Genomic DNA, 13,719 nt, shown 5'->3' with positions numbered 1-13,719 from the left:
TTTCTCAATTTATTTGCATAAGGAAGACGTCGTGCTCAAGTTATTAGTCCACAAACCGGACGATCTGTGCCATCCCACGGACCGCTCGTGCAGCTAGACCATGTTGCACGCATGGCAGCGACATGGACACACATGCCATTGCCGGACTCGACGCGGACGGCATCCACACAATACGTGGGCTCGTGCACTGCTAAACATGAAACAAAAAATATATGGAAAACCAACAGCTAGCTAGTTTATTCAACACTCAACTTTCCAAGAGGACAATGGAGGGGTCTCAGAATCCTTCCAAGTATTCATCATTTCAGGGTATCGGTCACCATGGACATCACCTGTGGCAGCGTACGACTCGAGTTCGGCCATCTCCTCTGGTGTGAGCTTCACAGACAGTGCTCCCACATTCTGATTGAAATTCTCCATTTTTGTTGTGCCAGGTATGGGGCAAACATCGCTCCCCTGATGATGAACCCATGCCAATGCAAGTTGTGATGGTGTGCACCCTTTTCTTGTTGCCATGGCGTTAACACTCTCAAATATCAGGGCATTCTTCTCAAGATTCTCTGGCTGAAATCTAGGTAAAATCTGCAGTAGTAGAACTTTGTCAGTGAAAGAGCCAACAAATCATAGAAGTTTCATTTATCTTTTCTAGGAAGAAATTTACGAGGCATTGCTATGCATAATTTAAAAATGTTTCTACACACTTGAAAGATGAACATTTCCACGAATTATAAGCACCATAAGTTAAGACGACAGCTACCCTTCCCTCCCCCGCGCCGCCCCTAGTGGGCGTCTCGGGGGCAACTCCCCCCTCGCCGGAGTAGCCCCTCTCCCTCCCCTCTCCCCCTCGCCGCCGCACGAGGCTGCCGCCGGGCAAGGCCCATGGCGCAGCCGGAGACTGCGGCGGTGGGGCATGCGCTGCTCTGGTTCACATCGGAGGGTCTTGGATCTGGGCGGCGGCCCCCGGTGAGGCCCCTTGTCACCTGCGGTGAGCAGTGGGGTGGGCGCGGTGCCGGCGATCTGGTAGGGTGGCCGGCGGATCTTCGATGGGCTAGGACCTCGCGTGGCTGCCCTCGTGGCTGGCGGCGTCAGATCTGGTTGCTGGCCATCTTCCCCTACTCGGTGCGTTTCACCCTCGATGATCCCTGGCTGTGCAGGCGTCTGGCCTGCCTCTGGGTTGCGGGTGATTCTGGTGGTCGGGATCCAGATTGGGGGAAACCCGTGGTCGGCTCTAGCCGGCCGCGACGACGACGACGTCCGCGGGCGCCGATTTCTTCATGGAGACGTCGGTCGAGGTCTGCCCTTCCACACCACACCACCTTGCTTCTCGGGTGAAAACCTAACTCCGGTGGGCGGCGGCGGCGTCCTTGGCGCCGTGACCTTCTTGAAGGCGTCGCCTTGAGGGCAGTGTGGTGGCGAGATCAGTATGGGGTCGGTGACAGCAGCCGAGGATCGAGAGACCAGTGGGCGCCTTTTTTGGTGGAGCGGTGCTTCATCCTACACATTGATGATGGCGGATCTCGGCGGCGTGGTGCAGTGGAGACTCGGCGCCCGATGCGCGGTGATGGACTCGCGCAGGTGGAGGCAGTTGTCTGGCGTTATGGTGGCGTCGATGGCAGAGTGGCCTGACAAGGTAGAAGCCTCAATATCTGCTCCGAAGACGGACCTGTGGAAGATGGCGACGACGACACATGTGAGTGCGTCAGACCAGTTTATGCCCCAGACCCGGTATGTGGCTCGGCTGGAGCTTCTGGCTTTTGATGATAGGCTTAGGTGAGTGGTCCGGGTATTTGGCCCAGGTAGCACCCCTTCATCATATGGATAGGAGTAGTGGCATATGTTGCCAAGATGGCGGATTCAGGTATATTGTTGTAATACTTTATAAGGTCCTCGAGAATAATCAATAAAGTGGCTGTATGCATCTCCTAGATGTAGAGGCCGGGGGTCATCCTCCTTTTCTAAAAAAATAAGCACCATAAGTTAGAAGATGGTGCATTAGAAGCCAAAAGATAATAAAGAATTAAGCAGCTACCAGAATATGTAAAAAAAATCACCTTACGGAAGTCGTCGTCTGATAGTGAGTCAGCCAATTTCGATCCTACAGAGAAGAACCCTCTACCAAGTGGGCTGTAACATACAATTCCAATTCCAAGTTCCCTGAAATTGTCAAGAAAAAAATCATTTTGATAAATTAAGCTTCATGATTTTCAATAAACGAAATATATAGGTGGTTTTTGTACAACACCTGCAAGTTGGGATTATGTCCTCTTCCACGTCCCTACTCCATAGTGACCATTCGATCTGAACTGAAGTGATAGGATGAACGGCATGAGCCCTTCTGATTGTTGATGCAGATGCTTCGGATAATCCGATGTACTTTATCTTTCCTTCTTGGACTAGTTTCTTGAGCTCACCAATCTAACAACGCGTGCAAAGTAAATTAAGTTGATCGGTGATATGAAAACAAACGACATGGATCTATATATATAGTGGTACGTGTATGCACTAGCTAGTAGTAATTTTTGCAGTATTGCCAATTCTCTGTCCACTTGGACTTCATTATGTCTTGGTCGGTGCTATATTTGTTAGATCATACATGAGACCTGTGCAAAAAAAAAATATTCCTTCTTCTTTCTTATATGATATGTTATTAAATTAAGACTTGGTTAAATCTCAGTCGATTGATACCTAGTCGATCACACCCATATTTTTATCCATAGACCATAGGTACACAGACAAAACAAGAAACGAATTACTACATAGTAATATGGAGTTGGATCGGTTAGCAATTTCAAACCTTGATATTTGTATATGCAATCATACTTGATAGAATATGCATGGAGTAGTAGGTAACAGTAACACTCACCGTGACCTCGATGGGCACCCTGGTGTCGACGCGGTGCTGGCAGTAGAGATCGATGCAATCGACGCCTAGCCGCTTGAGGCTGCCCTCGCACGCCTCACGCACGTACGCCGGGTCCCCGCGGACATTCCACCCATCCTCTGAAAGGAAGGCGCCGAACTTGGTGGCCAGATCCACCCTGTCCCTCACGCTGCCGCCCTGCAGCGCCTTGCCGAGGAGGGTCTCGTTGGTGTGCGGGCCGTAGACGTCGGAGGTGTCGAGGAAGGTGACTCCAGCGGCGACGGCGTGGTGGATGAGGGCCACCATGTCGGCGTCGGGCTTGGGGGGGCCGTAGGCGACGGACATGCCCATGCAGCCGAGGCCCTGCGCCGAGACCTCCATTCCCTGGGAGCCCAGCTTCATGCGGGGAACCGCTGGAGCAGCACAAGGAGGAGGAGCAGACGCCATATGCTCGATGATCGGCTCGCTCACGTATGTTTGGTGATCGGCTAGCTAGCTTGGATTGTTGAGCAAGAAGGTAGCAGGTGACTGTGTATATGTAGGGAGGCAGGGTGCCTGGCTGCGACTTTTCACCGCGACTGAGGGAATAGTGGCTAGCGTATGCATAGCATGAGCTGAGGAGCGAGGGGTTTCCGTTTTCCTTCCTGGCGACTTTTCACGACGACCAAGTCCATCAAAGTGCATGCAGTTGGACCGGCTCCACAAATCGCACAAAATCTTGGAAGATGTGCACACAGAAATTCACGGCCACACAAATTAACTTGGACAAGTATAAGCACGGCAAGCCAACCCATTGTGGACTTGGACCTGGCGTCGAAAGCCAAAACTGTAGGGGACGACTGCTGAGGGTGCTTCCAAGAACCCGCCACATTGCCACATCCATGCACGGGGGTCTCATGTTGCTTGGAGCGGGGGCAAGCAAAAACCTTGGGTCAGGGTCAGTCATGCATGGCAAGTGTGCGGTTGACCCCAGCGATGCTACACTTACAGGCATTTTTTCACGAATTAAAGCTTACGCGCAGAAGTGGCCTCATTAGATTGGGAGGAGGAGGGCCCCACACCTGAAATTCAGCGGGGAGGGGTGGATTAGATGCTCCCACATCCTCAGTTTCCGTGACTGTCGTCCGTAAGTAGAGCATTTTCGGGTTGACCCCCAAGAACTCCGATATGATAACCTCTGCTTCGCTGACTGTACTTTGATCTGCGGGCGATAGACACGGACAGGTCTGCCACTAATGCTACATTCACGGGATAATCTTGGCGTTCTACGGAGTAGCTTTGATTTGGAACATTGTGATTGGTTTAGAGGGGGGGAAAGGGCCTTACCCACCTGAAATGAACAATCACTGATCAGTGGCATTTGACCAAAAGCAAGTGTCATTAATAAGTGGCATTTGACAAAGAGTTTGTGCACTGATCAATGACATTTGCTTTTGGGCAAATGTCTCTGATCAGTGACATTTGTTGTAGTGCTAGTGCAACTGATCAGTGGCATTTGCAGAAGAGTTAATGTCACTTATGAACGGTTGTTCATTTTGCAAGCACCTCTAATACTTGTCCTTACCTAACAAGATATTGAAGAGTGACTGGAACATGGCAGGTGGAGGAGCTCAGGTGGTGGCCGGAGCTGAGGGCGTTGATACATCTTCAACGTATCTATAATTTTTTATTATTTCATGCTATTATATTATCTGTTTTGAATGTTTTATATACATTAATATGCTATTTTATATGCTTTTGGGGACTAACCTATTAGCCTAGAGCCTAGTGCCAGTTTATGTTTTTTTCCTTGTTTTAGAGTTTCGCATAAAAGGAATACCAAGCGGAGTCCAAACGGAATAAAACTTTCGCGATTATTTTTCTTGGGCCTGAAGACATCCAGAGGACTTGGAGTCCAAGTCAAGGAAGCCACGAGGCAGACACAAGGACGGAGGGCGCGCCCCCCACCCTTGTGGACCCCTTGTGACTCCACCGACCTATTTCTTCCGCCTATATATTCTCATATATCCCAAAACCAACAGTGGGAGCCACGAAAACACTTTTCCACCACCGCAACCTTCTGTACCCGTGAGATCCCATCTAGGGGCCTTTTTCGGCGTCTTGCCGGAGGGGAATTCGATCACGGAAGGCTTCTACATCAACACCATTGCCCTTCCGATGAAGCGTGAGTAGTTTACCTCAGACCTACGGGTCCATAGCTAGTAGCTAGATGGCTTCTTCTCTCTCTTTGATTCTCAATACCATGTTTTCCTCGATGTTCTTAGAGATCTATTCGATGTAATACTTTTTTGCGGTGTGTTTGCCGAGATCCGATGAATTGTGGATTTATGAACAGATTATCTATGAATATTATTTGAATCTCCTCTAAATTCTTATATGCATGATTTGATATCTTTGCAAGTCTCTTCGAACTATCGATTTGGTTTGGCCAACTAGATTGGTTTTTCTTGCAATGGGAGAAGTGCTTAGCTTTGGGTTCAATCTTGCAGTGTCCTTTCCCAGTGACAGTAGGGGCAGCAAGGCACGTATTGTATTGTTGCCATCGAGGATAAAAAAATGGGGTTTTCATCATATTGCTTGAGTCAATTCCTCTACATAATGTCATCTTGCTTAAAGTGTTACTCTGTTCTTTATGAACTTAATACTCTAGATAGTAGTAGATGCAGGCAAGAGTCGGTCTACTTGACACGGACGTGATGCTTATATTCATGATCATTGCCTTAGATATCGTCATAACCTTGCGCTTTTCTATCAATTGCTCGGCAGTAATTGTTGGGGAACGTTGCAGAAAACAAAAAATTTCCTACGGTTTCACCAAGATCCATCTATGAGTTCTCTAGCAACGAGTGATCGGATTGCATCTACATACCTTTGTAGATCACGCGTGGAAGCGTTCAAAGAACGGGGATGAGGAAGTCGTACTCGACGTGATCCAAATCACCGGAGATCCTAGCGCCGAACGGACGGCACCTCCGTGTTCAACACACGTACGGTCAGCGTGACGTCTCCTCCTTCTTGATCCAACAAGGGGGAGGAGAGGTTGATGAAGATCCAGCAGCACGATGGCGTGGTGGTGGATGCAGGGCGTCACCGCAGCAGGGCTTCGCCGTTAGACTGCGAGAGGGAGAGGTGTAGCAGGGAGAGGGAGGCGCCAAGACACAAGGGTGCGGCTGCCCCTCCCTCCCCCCCTTTATATAGGCCCCCTAGGGGGTGCGCCGGCCCTAGGAGATGGGAACTCCTAGGGGGGGGGGCAGCCAAGGGGTGGAGTCCCCCCCAAGCCAGGTGGGGCGCCCCCCCACCCTAGGGTTCCCAACCCTAGGCGCATGAGGTGGGCCTAGGGGGGCGCACCAGCCCACTATGGGCTGGTTCCCCTCCCCACTTTGGCCCATGGGGACCTCCGGGATGGGTGGCCCCACCCGGTGGACCCCCGGGACCCTTCCGGTGGTCCCGGTACAATACCGGTGACCCCGAAACTCTCCCGATGGCCGAAACTGCACTTCCTATATATAATTCTTCACCTCCGGACCATTCCGGAACTCCTCGTGACGTCCAGGATCTCATCCGGGACTCCGAAAAACTTTTGGGTTACTGCATATTCATATCTCTACAACCCTAGCGTCACCGAACCTTAAGTGTGTAGACCCTACGGGTTCGGGAGACATGTAGACATGACCGAGACGGCTCTCCGGTCAATAACCAATAGCAGGATCTGGATACCCATGTTGGCTCCCACATGCTCCTCGATAATCTCATCGGATGAACCACGATGTCGAGGATTCAAGCAACCCCGTATACAATTCCCTTTGTCAATCGGTACGTTACTTGCCCGAGATTCGATCGTCGGTATCCCAATACCTCGTTCAATCTCGTTACCGGCAAGTCACTTTACTCGTACCGTAATGCATGATCCTGTGACCAGACACTTGGTCACTTTGAGCTCAATATGATGATGCATTACCGAGTGGGCCCAGAGATACCTCTCCGTCATACGGAGTGACAAATCCCAGTCTTGATCCGTGTCAACCCAACAGACACTTTCGGAGATACCTGTAGTATACCTTTATAGTCACCCAGTTACGTTGTGACGTTTGGTACACCCAGAGCACTCCTACGGTATCCGGGAGTTACACGATCTCATGGTCTAAGGAAAAGATACTTGACATTGGAAAAAACTCTAGCAAACGAACTATACGATCTTGTGCTATGTTTAGGATTGGGTCTTGTCCATCACATCATTCTCCTAATGATGTGATCCCATTATCAATGACATCCCCATGTCCATAGCCAGGAAACCATGACTATCTGTTGATCAACGAGCTAGTCAACTAAAGGCTCACTAGGGACACATTGTGGTCTATGTATTCACACATGTATTACGATTTCCGGATAATACAATTAAAGCATGAACAATAGACAATTATCATGAACAAGGAAATATAACAATCATTTTATTATTGCCTCTAGGGCATATTTCCAACAGTCTCCCACTTGTACTAGAGTCAATCATCTAGTTACATAGTGATGAATCGAACACCCATGGAATTCTGGTGTTGATCATGTTTTGCTCTAGGGAGAGGTTTAGTCAATGGATCTCCTACATTCAGGTCTGTATGTACTTTACAAATCTCTGTGTCTCCATTTTGAACACTTTCACGAATGGAGTTGAAGCGACGCTTGATATGCCTGGTCTTCCTGTGAAACCTGGGCTCCTTGGCAAGGGCAATAGCTCCAGTGTTGTCACAGAAGAGAGTCATCGGGCCCGACGCATTGGGTATGACTCCTAGGTCGGTAATGAACTCCTTCACCCAGACTGCTTCGTGTGCTGCCTCCGAGGCTGCCATGTACTCCGCTTCACATGTAGATCCCGCCACAACGCTTTGCTTGCAACTGCACCAGCTTACTGCCCCACCATTCAAAATATACACGTATCCGGTTTGTGACTTAGAGTCATCCAGATCTGTGTCGAAGCTAGCGTCGACGTAACCCTTTACGACGAGCTCTTCGTCACCTCCATAAACGAGAAACATTTCCTTAGTCCTTTTCAGGTACTTCAGGATAATCTTGACCGTTGTCCAGTGTTCCTTGCCGGGATTACTTTGGTACCTTCCTACCAAACTTACGGCAAGGTTTACATCAGGTCTAGTACACAGCATGGCATACATAATAGAACCTATGGCTGAGGCATAGGGGATGACACTCATCTCTTCTATATCTTCTGCCGTGGTCGGACATTAAGCTGAGCTCAATTTCACACCTTGCAACACAGGCAAGAACCCCTTCTTAGACTGATCCATATTGAACTTCTTCAATATCTTATCAAGGTATGTGCTTTGTGAAAGAGCTATGAGGCGTCTTGATCTATCTCTATAGATCTTGATGCCTAATATATATAAGCAGCTTCTCCAAGGTCCTTCATTGAAAAACTCTTATTCAAGTAGGCCTTAATGCTGTCCAAAAGCTTTATATCATTTCCCATCAAAAGTATGTCATCTACATATAATATGAGAAATGCTACAGAGCTCCCACTCACTTTCTTGTAAACGCAGGCTTCTCCATAAGTCTGCATAAACCCAAACGCTTTGATCATCTCATCAAAGCGAATGTTCCAACTCCGAGATGCTTGCACCAGCCCATAAATCGAGCGTTGGAGCTTGCACACCTTGTCAGCATTCTTAGGATCGACAAAACCTTCCGGCTGCATCATATACAGTTCTTCCTTAAGATGACCGTTAAGGTGACGTCCATTTGCCATATCTCATAATCATAGTATGCGGCAATAGCTAACATGATTCGGACGGACTTCAGCTTTGCTACGGGAGAGAATGTCTCATCTTAGTCAACTCCTTGAACTTGTCGATAACCCTTAGCGACAAGCCTAGATTTATAGATGGTCACATTACCATCCGCGTCTGTCTTCTTAAAGATCCATTTATTTTCTATGGCTCACCGATCATCGGGCAAGTCAGTCAAAGTCCATACTTCGTTTTCATACATGGATCCTATCTCGGATTTCATGGCTTCCAGCCATTTGTCGGAATCCGGGCCCGCCATCGCTTCTTCATAGTTCGAAGGTTCACCGTTGTCTAACAACATGATTTCCAAGACAGGGTTGCCATACCACTCTGGTGCGGAACGTGTCCTTGTGGACCTTCGAAGTTCAGTAGGAGCTTGATCAGAAGTATCTTGATCATCATCATTAACTTCCTCTCTAATTGGTGCAGGCACGACAGGAAAATTTTCCTGTGTTGCGCCATTTTCCGGTTCAAGAGGTAATACTTCATCAAGTTCTACTTTCCTCCCACTTACTTCTTTCGAGAGAAACTCCTTCTCTAGAAAGGATCCATTCTTGGCAACAAAGATCTTGCCTTCGGATCTGAGGTAGAAGGTATACCCAATAGTTTCTTTAGGGTATCCTATGAAGACGCATTTTTCCGACTTGGGTTCGAGCTTTTCAGGTTGAAGTTTCTTGACATAAGCATCGCATCCCCAAACTTTTAGAAACAATAGCTTAGGCTTCTTCCCAAACCATAATTCATACGGTGTCGTCTCAACGGATTTTGACGGAGCCCTATTTAAAGTGAATGCGGCAGTCTCTAAAGCATATCCCCAAAATGACAGCGGTAAATCGGTAAGAGACATCATAGATCGCACCATATCCAATAGAGTGCGATTACGACGTTCGGACACACCATTACGCTGAGGTGTTCCAGGCGGCGTGAGTTGTGAAACTATTCCACATTTTCTTAAGTGTGTACCAAATTCGTGACTCAAGTATTCTCCTCCACGATCTGATCGCAAAAACTTGATTTTTCTGTCACGTTGATTCTCAACCTCACTCTGAAATTCCTTGAACTTTTCAAAGGTTTCAGACTTGTGTTTCATTAAGTAGATATACCCATATCTACTCAAGTCATCAGTGAGGGTGAGAACATAATGATAGCCACCACGAGCCTCAACACTCATTGGACCACACACATTAGTATGTATGATTTCCAATAGGTTGGTTGCTCGCTCCATTGTTCCTGAGAACGGAGTCTTGGTCATGTTACCCATGAGGCATGGTTCGCACGTGTCAAATGATTCGTAGTCAAGAGACTCTAAAAGTCCATCTGCATGGAGCTTCTTCATGCGTTTGACACCTATGTGACCAAGGCGGCAGTGCCACAAGTATGTGGGACTATCATTATCAACCTTACATCTTTTGGTATTCACACTATGAATATGTGTAGCATTACACTCGAGATTCATTAAGAATAAACCATTCACCATAGGAGCATGACCATAAAACATATCTCTCATATAAATAGAACAACCATTATTCTCGGATTTAAATGAGTAGCCATCTCAAATTAAACGAGATCCTGATACAATGTTCATGCTCAAAGCTGGTACTAAATAAAAATTATTGAGGTTTAAAACTAATCCCGTGGGTAAATGTAGAGGCAGCGTGCCGACGGCGATCACATCGACCTTGGAACCATTCCTGACGCGCATCGTCACCTCATCCTTCGCCAGTCTCTGTTTATTCTGCAGCTCCTGCTTTGAGTTACAAATGTGAGCAACTGCACCAGTATCAAATACCCAGGAGCTACTACGAGTACTGGTAAGGTACACATCAATTACATGTATATCACATATACCTTTCATTTTTTGGCCTTCTTGTCCGCTAAGTATTTGGGGCAGTTCCGTTTCCAGTGACCACTTCCCTTGCAATAAAAACACCCAGTCTCGGGCTTGGGTCCATTCTTTGGCTTCTTCCCGGCAGCTTGCTTATCGAGCGTGGCAACTCCCTTGCCGTTTTTCTTGAAGTTCTTCTTACCCTTGCCTTTCTTGAACTTAGTGGTTTTATTCACCATCAACACTTGATGTTCCTTTTTGACTTCTACCTCTGCTGATTTCAGCATTGCAAATACTTCAGGAATGGTCTTTTCCATCCCCTGCATATTGAAGTTCATCACAAAGCTCTTGTAGCTCGGTGGAAGCGACTGAAGGATTCTGTCAATGACCGCGTCATCCGGGAGATTAACTCCCAGCTGAGTTAAGCGGTTATGTAATCCAGACATAGTGAGTATGTGCTCACTGACAGAACTATTTTCCTCCATCTTACAGCTGAAGAACTTGTCGGAGACTTCATATCTCTCGACCCGGGCATGAGCTTGGAAAACCATTTTCAACTCTTCGAACATCTCATATGCTCCGTGTCGCTCAAAACGCTTTTGGAGCCCCGGTTCTAAGCTGTAAAGCATGCCGCACTGAACGAGGGAGTAATCATCAGCACGTGTCTACCATGCGTTCATAATGTCTTGGTTCTGTGGGACGGGTGCGTCACCTAGCGGTGCTAGTAGGACATAATCTTTCTTGGCAGCTATGAGGATGATCCTCAGGTTCCGGACCCAGTCCGTATAGTTGCTGCCATCGTCTTTCAGCTTGGTTTTCTCTAGGAACGCGTTGAAGTTGAGGACAACGTGGGCCATTTGATCTACAAGACATATTGTAAAGATTTTAGACTAAGTTCATGATAATTAAGTTCATCTAATCAAATTATAAAATGAACTCCCACTTAGATAGAAATCCCTCCAGTCATCTAAGTATAACATGATCCGAGTTAACTAGGCCGTGTCCGATCATCACGTGAGACGGACTAGTCAACATCGGTGAACATCTTCATGTTGATCGTATCTTCTATACGACTCATGCTCGACCTTTCGGTCTTCTGTGTTCCGAGGCCATGTCTGTACATGCTAGGCTCGTCAAGTCAACCTAAGTGTTTGCATGTGTAAATCTGTCTTACACCCGTTGTATGTGAACGTTGGAATCTATCACACCCGATCATCACGTGGTGCTTCGAAACAACGAACTATCGCAACGGTGCACAGTTAGGGGGAACACTTTCTTGAAATTATTATGAGGGATCATCTTATTTACTACCGCCGTTCTAAGTAAACAAGATGCAAAAACATGATAAACATCACATGCAATCAAATAATAATAGTGACATGATATGGCCAATATCACATAGCTCCTTTGATCTCCATCTTGGAGCTCCATGATCATCTTGTCACCGGCATGACACCATGATCTCCATCATCGTGTCTCCATGAAGTTGCTCGCCAACTATTACTTCTACTACTATGGCTAACACGTTTAGCAGTAAAGTAAAGTAATTTACATGGCGTTTCTCAATGACACGCAGGTCATACAAAAAATAAAGACAACTCCTATGGCTCCTTCCGGTTTTCATACTCATCGACATGCAAGTCGTGATTCGTATTACAAGAACATGATCTCATACATCACATATATATCATTCATCATTCATCACAACTTTGGCCATATCACATCACAAAGCACTTGCTGCAAAAACAAGTTAGACGTCCTCTAATTGTTGTTGCAAGTTTTACGTGGCTTCAAAAGGGTTCTAGCAAGAATGTTTTGTTACCTACGTAATAGCCACAACGTGATTTGTCAACTTCTATTTACCCTTCATAAGGACCCTTTTCATCGAATCCGCTCCAACTAAAGTGGGAGAGACCGACACCCGCTAGCCACCTTATGCAACTAGTGCATGTCAGTCGGTGGAACCAGTCTCATGTAAGCGTACGTGTAAGGTCGGTCCGGGCCGCTTCATCCCACAATACCGCTGAAGCAAGATAAGACTAGTAGCAGCAAGAAACTTGACAACATCTACGCCCACAACAAATTGTGTTCTACTCGTGCAAGGAGAACTACGCATAGACCTAGCTCATGATGCCACTGTTGGGGAAGGTTGCAGAAAACAAAAATTTTCCTACGGTTTCACCAAGATCCGTCTATGAGTTCATCTAGCAACGAGTGATCGGATTGCATCTACATACCTTTGTAGATCACGCGCGGAAGCGTTCAAAGAACGGGGATGAGGAAGTCGTACTCGACGTGATCCAAATCACCGGAGATCCTAGCGCCGAACGGACGGCACCTCCGTGTTCAACACACGTACGGTCAGCGTGATGTCTCCTCCTTCTTGATCCAGTAAGGGGGAGGAGAGGTTGATGAAGATCCAGCAGCACGACGGCGTGGTGGTGGATGCAGGCATCACCGCAGCAGGGCTTCGCCGTTAGACTGCGAGAGGGAGAGGTGTAGCAGGGGAGAGGGAGGCGCCAAGACACAATGGTGCGGCTGCCCCTCCCTCCCCCCTTTATATAGGCCCCCTAGGGGGTGCGCCGGCCCTAGGAGATGGGAACTCCTAGGGGGGCGGCGGCCAAGGGGTGGAGTGCCCCCCAAGCCAGGTGGGGCGCCCCCCCACCCTAGGGTTCCCAACCCTAGGCGCATGGGGTGGGCCTAGGGGGGCGCACCAGCCCACTATGGGCTAGTTCCCCTCCCCACTTTGGCCCATGGGGCCCTCCGGTATGGGTGGCCCCACCCGGTGGACCCCCGGGACCCTTCCGGTGGTCCCGGTACAATACCGGTGACCCTGAAACTCTCCAGATGGCCGAAACTGCACTTCCTATATATAATTCTTCACCTCCGGACCATTCCGGAACTCCTCGTGATGTCCAGGATCTCATTCGGGACTCCGAACAACTTTCGGGTTACTGCATATTCATATCTCTACAACCCTAGCGTCACCGAACCTTAAGTGTGTAGACCCTACGGGTTCGGGAGACAGTAGACATGACCGAGATGGCTCTCCGGTCAATAACCAACAGCGGGATCTCGATACCCATGTTGGCTCCCACATGCTCCTCGATGATCTCATCGGATGAACCACGATGTCGAGGATTCAAGCAACCCCGTATACAATTCCCTTTGTCAATCGGTACGTTACTTGCCCGAGATTCGATCGTCGGTATCACAATACCTCGTTCAATCTCGTTACTGGC

General features: G+C 48.1%; 1 protein-coding gene across 2 annotated transcripts; it reads right to left on the bottom strand.

The window, feature by feature from the left end:
• Positions 1–3,401, bottom strand: LOC125553085 (probable aldo-keto reductase 2). 2 transcript variants are annotated; one of them, XM_048716840.1, is made up of 4 exons: positions 2,864–3,390; positions 2,243–2,415; positions 2,052–2,154; positions 1–582 (listed from the first exon to the last, which is right to left on the bottom strand). In XM_048716840.1, the coding sequence occupies exons 1-4, from the start codon at positions 3,305–3,307 to the stop codon at positions 241–243; spliced, it is 1,062 nt and encodes a 353-aa protein (XP_048572797.1). In that variant the 5' UTR covers positions 3,308–3,390; the 3' UTR covers positions 1–240. The 2 variants fall into 2 exon arrangements, with proteins under 2 accessions (XP_048572797.1, XP_048572798.1); XM_048716841.1 differs by lacking the exon at positions 1–582 and adding an exon at positions 589–1,955 and having other exon boundaries at positions 2,864–3,401.
• Between the last annotated feature and the right edge of the window lie 10,318 nt (positions 3,402–13,719).

This window comes from Triticum urartu, chromosome 4 (assembly GCF_003073215.2).
Source record: "Triticum urartu cultivar G1812 chromosome 4, Tu2.1, whole genome shotgun sequence".
Taxonomy (NCBI): domain Eukaryota; kingdom Viridiplantae; phylum Streptophyta; class Magnoliopsida; order Poales; family Poaceae; genus Triticum; species Triticum urartu.
The sequence above is the reverse complement of the archived record's forward strand: the minus strand, read 5'-3'. Positions and strand labels throughout refer to the sequence as shown.

Coding starts and splice junctions, on each gene's coding strand:
- LOC125553085 (XM_048716840.1), bottom strand. CDS start 3,307: ATGGCGTCTGCTCCTCCTCCTTGTGCTGCTCCAGCGGTTCCCCGCATG. Junction 2,416..2,863: donor GGGTGCCCATCGAGGTCACG/GTGAGTGTTACT, acceptor ACGCGTTGTTAG/ATTGGTGAGCTCAAGAAACT. Junction 2,155..2,242: donor GACATAATCCCAACTTGCAG/GTGTTGTACAAA, acceptor TGACAATTTCAG/GGAACTTGGAATTGGAATTG.